Source organism: Primulina huaijiensis, unplaced genomic scaffold, assembly GCF_012295235.1.
Source record: "Primulina huaijiensis isolate GDHJ02 unplaced genomic scaffold, ASM1229523v2 scaffold208196, whole genome shotgun sequence".
Lineage (NCBI taxonomy): Eukaryota > Viridiplantae > Streptophyta > Magnoliopsida > Lamiales > Gesneriaceae > Primulina > Primulina huaijiensis.
In genome coordinates this window covers 1-6,906 of record NW_027355176.1, presented here as the reverse complement: position 1 = coordinate 6,906, position 6,906 = coordinate 1, and the positions used below count along the sequence as shown (strand labels likewise).

At 35.1% G+C, this 6,906-nt stretch overlaps 2 protein-coding genes across 2 annotated transcripts; one reads left to right on the top strand and one right to left on the bottom strand.

Moving 5' to 3' along the window:
* Positions 1–6: 6 nt before the first annotated feature.
* LOC140966890 (dirigent protein 24-like) lies at positions 7–1,047 on the bottom strand (the record flags this gene model as incomplete). The annotated part of the gene is made up of 1 exon (XM_073427172.1): positions 7–1,047. A coding segment is annotated over exon 1 (870 nt), but the record flags the coding sequence as incomplete, so codon positions are not given.
* A 3,212-nt stretch (positions 1,048–4,259) lies between these two features.
* Positions 4,260–6,902, top strand: LOC140966891 (protein TONNEAU 1a-like). The gene is made up of 6 exons (XM_073427173.1): positions 4,260–4,453; positions 5,024–5,153; positions 5,875–5,963; positions 6,052–6,174; positions 6,656–6,789; positions 6,869–6,902. The coding sequence occupies exons 1-6, from the start codon at positions 4,367–4,369 to the stop codon at positions 6,900–6,902; spliced, it is 597 nt and encodes a 198-aa protein (XP_073283274.1). The 5' UTR covers positions 4,260–4,366.
* The last annotated feature ends 4 nt before the right edge of the window (positions 6,903–6,906 follow it).

The window sequence follows — 6,906 nt, the reverse complement described above, 5'->3', positions numbered from 1 at the left end:
TGTTAAGGCTAGTGTGTGGCTACTTCCATCAGAAGAACTTGCCAAGTAAAACCCTTGAGCTTTTCCAAGAACCACGGATCCCAGCTCATGCCCTTCTGTTAGCTCATTGTCGACCACTGTTACTGATCCAAACATGAGCTGTTGGAGGGTTACCCCTGCTGGCAGCTGTCCTGCCGTGACAAAGGCCTGGTTGTTTCCGCCATTCACGATGTTGTTGTTGCCGTTATTTTGGAGGAGAGTGTTGGTAGGGGAACCATTTAAGCCAACGAGGGAAGGAAAGTTGTTGTTATTGATGACTCCATTGATGGTATTGAGGGGTACCCCGCCATTGATGGGGAATATTTGGTTGTTGGGCTTCGAAAATGGCAGGTTGTTGGTGTCATAGTTGGCCACGATGCCAGTCACCACCCGGCCAGATGGGCTTGAACCACCAAGGATGTCGTGCATGAAAAAGGACAATGTAGGGTGGCCGGTTGTGGTAGCTCCACCAGTTAATCCAGTGGCTCCGCCAGGTGATGTGGTAACAGGGGTGGTTACAGGTGATGCAGTACTGATTGGTGGCGTCTGAGTGTCGTCAGTCCCAGGAACGGGATCTATGACAGGAGCAGTAGGTTGTGCCTCGATAGAAGGATTTGGTGGCACAACGGTGGCGGGAGGGCTTGACTGAGTTGTGGTAGGCGCCACCACGGATGCCACGCCAGGGTTGTCAATCTCCGGTGGTGTAGTATCAGACGTAATGGGAGCATCATCTGGGAGTGGAATTTGTGGGCTGACTTCATCAAGAATTCGTACAGAGTTTGCCATTGTAGTTACTAGCAGCAAGAAACACAAGATTGATTTGATTTTCTTGGATGTAAGTTTGAAAACTCGAACCATTTTGAATGTGTGGAAGCTAATGTTTTTCAGAATAATTTCTTGAGTGGATTTACACTGGATTTTAAGTATGTATATATAGTTGGGGAATAATTTGTATAATAAATCAAGTGGAGCTGATTGAATGGAGTTGATGGATGAACAAACACACTATAATTTGTTGATTAGTTGGGCTAAGTGGAGTCTCAATTGGGGAATTTTTGTATTAATGGTTTTGTCTAGTACATGCAAAATAAGACATATTTTAACAGGCCTTCTTTGGCAACGACTGTCATTATTATTATTTATCAAAATTTATGAACTTTTTATACAAAAATATTTTTATAAAATTTATGTTCTATAATCAAAAACAGATTATATGTACTGTTCCTTACTCTTTTTGCTTCTTTATTTGCTAAGGATGAAGGATGTAATTTTGCCTAGTTATTTGGGGATTAGAACCACCAATGTTTAAAAATACATTTTTCTTTAAAAATTGTTTGAGAAAGAAATTATTTTTATTATTTTTTGGGGGAAACATTTAAATAGTTCACACTTCCAAATACAAGCGTGAAATTGTTGGGCTGCATCTTCATTGATGAGCTGAATTCATTTCAAGATGATGATGTCATATTGATAACTTCGTCGCATGTTTTTGTAGTTATGAGATGATGATGTGGAAATGATGTTAAATTGTTAATTTTTTAATTCAATTTAATAATTTGTATTTAAAAAATAAAAAAATATAGATAATTAAAATTTTAACAGTTATATTGTAATTTTAACAAATTACATTGAACAAAAAAATAAAAAGAAAGAAAAATTACAGATAACTTAAAATAACAAAATAAAATTGGACATAAGCATAACAAATTCAAAATACACACAATTAAAATTTGAAAACTTACAAGCAATTTTCAAAAAATACACGTAAATAAAAAAAAATATTTATGAATGAACACCTTTATCTTAAATGGCGATCTGTTTAGGTTGAATACTCCTAGTTCACTTTCGTTTCGTAACATCCTTAAAATTTTGCCGTATTGTTCCGCGTAAGTACTTTTCATCAATTTGGTAACTCATGGTCATATTCCTTCCAAACCAGTCTCCAAAAAGTAGTTGCTTTGATCATTGTCAAGTGTTCGATTGATGAGAGTGTTGCACAATGCCTTTGCGAGACGTTCATCATCGATCTTTGTCCAATGTTTCCTTGTGATGCCTTCATTTCTATCGTCATCAACAATCTTCTTACCTTTATTTTTTTGTTTAGAAGGAGGAAATTTATTGAGATTTTGAGAGAATTGAGTTTGAACGTAAAGCTCAACATATGGTCGTCGGACTACTGAAAATTCAATTGAGAAGAATTTGGTTAAAGAGTATTGATATCATCATTTCTTCGTGTATCCATTTTCGTATTTGGATTTAAAATAAAATATGAATAAAGTTTGATATTTGGAATGAAAGTGGAAGAAATTGTATAGGATCGAGCGCTTGCTGTTTTACTAAAAGCTATAACTGGTGGTAATGGTGCATCTCAAATCTTTTAAACTGTACAACAGCATAAGCACCACGGTTCGATTGCTCTACCAACATGGACAATTATTGTGCTCCACAATCTCTCTCCCAATAACTACAGTCTTTTCAATCAATAAAAATCGAACCCGTGACATTGACTTCAATACCAAAAGTTTGACGTTTTACCAAAAATTATAGCTGGTGGTAATGGCGAAAGTCAAATCTTTTAAATTGTACATCATCACAAGAACTACATTTCGATTGCTCTACCAGCTAAGACAATTATTGCACTCAATAAAATGTATTTTTTGAAAATATAATATGTCAATTTGTCGAAGTATGGTTGGATTTTCAAAATATGGTCTTTGATAATTTTTTTTGATTTCTCCCAATTTTTGAGTTTTTTTTTAAAATTTTAATTTATTTTAAAAAGACATGGATTAATCTGGCTGTTGATCTGGAATCCAAGAACTTTTTATTTTATTTTTTTATTTTATTTTTTAAGCAACCATAATTTGATCGTTGATCTTCAACTGCCATATTTAATCTGGTTGTTTATTTTATATTATATACATATAATTTTGATATATTGTATGTCTACTGTACATATTATGTGAGTATTGATGAGTTAACACTTACATATTAGATGTGACGAAATATAGAAAAATTGCATATCAAATAAGTAAGTGTCACCTAATCGATACCTATATAAATATGCACAATGAATATGCATTTACTATGTGGAAATTTTTCTCACCGAGCCGCCCTGAACATAACATGGGGATGCTTTCTTGTGCTTCATCCTCGGCCATTACAAGTCGAGGAAACCGACGGGCGAGGAAGCCTGCGCGCGCTGCATTGCTCAGCTTCCTCGTCCGGTTGGTATACTCTTATAATGATGTTTTCTCTGAATTTTTTTTTTTATTTATCTTATTCAATTCCAATATCTCAATTATGAGTTTTGTTCATAAAATTATCATTTTATGTTTTCTCAGAAGAAATAAAATATAAGTATCCCAATTTTGTTTTTACTTGAAAAATTTTATGCTTCTCGTTTGACTTGTTTCATTTTTCTTTCAAATTTTCTCAATAAATATTTTTGTTAAAAAGTTTAGACACATAATTTTAAAATAAGATTATTGTAATTTATATGGGGATTTGGAGATTCAAATCTATAGTCATATATTTTTAATAGAGATGTCAATGAGACGTATATGGGACGAATATGGCTAGACCCAAGACACACTCTATGAAAAAACTTTGACTCATTACCCACACCACCCCAGTTAAATATTCTTCAGAGCCGCCCCACCCCGAATACCAAACGGGGCCGGTTAGACCCGTGAGACTCGATTTTTTTAAAATGAAAACAATAATTTTCTTCTCATATGACTGAATTACAAAAAAAAAACAAGCATCTAAATACAACACAATAGAAAACTAATTCATTTATTCAACACACTTAATAATGACAAATAAAATATTTTCACGACATGATGATTTACATACAAAAAAGAGCTACTAGCTCTCCAAAAAAATATCGACATCCCCAAATGGACATTAATTAAACTAAAACCCTAAAATGTTTATATGCACATATATGGGACGAGTATAAGACATATATTATAGGACCTTGAAAAATTAGACCCGAGACCCGTCCTATGACCCATTTGATATGCCCGTTTGAGACGGGTTTATTGCGGTTCTGGGTAAAACCCGAACCCAATGACATCTCTAATTCCTAAGGCTAATATTCACTCGGATCCTTTTAATTTATTTAAAACTATACAAATTGTATATTTATCTATAAATCCTCACAAAATGATCAAATTTAAAAATTAAAATAATATTTGCCAAGCTATTTAATTTTTAGATATAATAAAATAAATTCTCATGAAATCCAAAATCCAACATCAGAAATTCGAACACGCACACGGGAAAGGCAAAGCGAAGGTCACTCAGTTTCTGAACTGAGAATTGGGGGAAATTTCCACTGAAAATGGACGATTACACCAGAGAAATAATGGATTTGAAAACCCTAGTCACTCGCACTCTCGAGAAGAAGGGGGTCCTTGCCAAGATCCGAGTTAGCTTCCCCCACCCTCCAATTCTATGTTTCCCCTCTTAATTTGATGCCATCACTGTTTACATTTTAGCTCGTGGTATGAAATCTGAGATTTTAACTGAAGAAGGCCGTAAGGATCGGTAATTTCGAGTCGGTTAGTTGGACCTTTTATAGTTTATGAAATGAGGTTTATTTAGGTCGATTTTTGTAAGAATGTTGTGATTGATCGAGAGAGTTGAGTGGATGTTGTATTTGTGATTTTACCCTCTGAACTTTGGGTACGCTTATTCTCATTCTTGGATGTTTTAATGGATGAACTTGGGACGAGTTCTAATTATACTTAGCTTTGCAGATTTTATGTTTTTATCTGTGCGGAATATGATTAATATTAACTAAATACTTGCCTAGTGATGCCAGTAAGTGCGTGGTATACCTAAGATTCTAAAGTAATTCTGGGATTTCAGTTGGTAGACATGTAATGTTAATAAAAAGGCACATGTAAATAAATTTGCACTCTCGGAGATAGCGAAAGAGTGTCACTGTGGTTGTTTTCGGGCAAGATTTGATAATTCTGCTGTTATTTGTTGGTAGGCTGAGCTGAGAGCTAGTGTGTTTGAAGCAATTGAAGAAGAGGATCGAGTCATAGAGAAAGAAGGTCTACCTCCTGCACTACTGGGTAGCTGCAACGACCGTGCTAAGCAACTACATAACTCTCCTTCAGGTACATAAGCAACTACATAACTCTCCTTCAGGTACATAAGTTTCAACGTTCCCATTCCTTTTTATCCCTGATTCGAAGATACCGATCCATTTATTTGAGTTTCATTTGCCTTTGATACCTATTTGTATTCAATCCCAAATCCCCTAGTTTTGCGGAGGGAAGCTCAATCCCGCCATTTTCTTTTTAACTAGATACAATTTGAGTTAGGTGAACATTCCCTGGTAAATTATTTTCTATTGCATTCTTCAAGATAGAGATTCTACACCAGTTCTCCTTCTAACATGATTCGCATCCAATGCCAGCCTCCCTTAGGGTAACAAACATAAGAATGTAGCATCTGGGGGATCTGGTTCTGTGGTTTTCTTCCTCTCTTGGAACTTTTCCATCTCATCCATTATCTTACGAGGTAATAATGGTCCTGTGCGCATTTAACACCACGGTGATACTTCATCCGCCTGCGTCTTGTTCTCTTTCTGCTCTATCTGCGAATAGAAAATGAATTGCAGGACTTTGAAAACTTCAGTATAGTTTAAGGGTTATCGATGTTATGTGACAAGACTATGAAGTGACCTCAAACTCTATGGCATTATCTTTTATGCTACTTATAACAAGCTGTATTTGGATTATTATTTCTGAAATGGGTGCATTTTAAGCTTAGAAAAATCAAGAATGATTAATATACTCAAACTTTTTTCCAGTAATTTTGTTTCATTAATTACAGGAAGGCTTTTGACTGCATTGGTATGTGAGTACTTGGAGTGGGCTCAATTGAGTCACACATTAAAAGTCTACTCACCAGAGTGTAATCTGGTATTTTCTACTTACTCTTATCACTTTTCTCACTCTTATTGTCACGGTTATGTAATTATGAGTTGTTAGATTTCCTATTCATTTTCAGACAAAAGATTCCTGGAAATCTGAATTAAAAGAATTTGGCAGCAAGAATGGGCATGATCTTAATCGGAATGGAGACAGCGGTCCTCTGCTTTTGGATGTTTTAGAAGGGTTCTTGAAATACGAGGTCCGATTAAGTGCGATATTTAGATTTAGGTTTTGATATTGATGATATGACTTATATGATCGCGTACGTTACTTGCTCGTAAACTACTCATTCTGCTATCTAAACTCTTTTCTTATTAAAATAACAGTTTTTGCCAGTTAAACCTATCAAATGGGTTATGTCAAGACTCAAGCAGTTAATGTAATCTGGAAATTTCGATGTTCCTTATTGCTGTTGTTTTTGGTTGGTCAATTAATGAGAATATTAACTATTAAAGAATCTATGTGGCCTAGAATTTTCTTGCTTCATGATGTTTCTTGTTCTCTCAAAATTAAAGTAATTGTTGATGTTATTGCAATGCATATTAAAACGCTTAATATATTTTCTGAATGATTCTGCTCAGAGCTTCAATTACAAAGCTCATATCATGACATAATGTTCTTTTTTTCTATTTCTTAGATAATGTCAGATTCTCTTGACAGTTTTGATGTTGCTCGTGCAGAATTTATCTCAAGGAAGGGGTAGCAACAGGAGATTAACCCCTTCAGAATCAGAGTCTCTATCCAACCTGGAGGCTCGAAATCTTAGGAGACCTTCACCTATCTCAGTTGCTGGGGGTTTACCTCCACTGGGAAGGTTCGTGACCATCATATCTGTTTTTTTCTTTCGCTTGGTTTCCTGTTTAAACTTGTGATTAATGGAATTCTCATTGCAGGCCTCTTCCTGTTTCACAATCATCTGGTAAGTAGTAAA

Excerpts from the sequence above, each read along its gene's own strand:
- LOC140966891 (XM_073427173.1), top strand. The coding sequence starts at position 4,367 with ATGGACGATTACACCAGAGAAATAATGGATTTGAAAACCCTAGTCACT. Across the intron at positions 4,454-5,023 it reads GGGTCCTTGCCAAGATCCGA|GCTGAGCTGAGAGCTAGTGT; the intron begins GTTAGCTTCCCC and ends ATTTGTTGGTAG. Across the intron at positions 5,964-6,051 it reads ACTCACCAGAGTGTAATCTG|ACAAAAGATTCCTGGAAATC; the intron begins GTATTTTCTACT and ends ATTCATTTTCAG.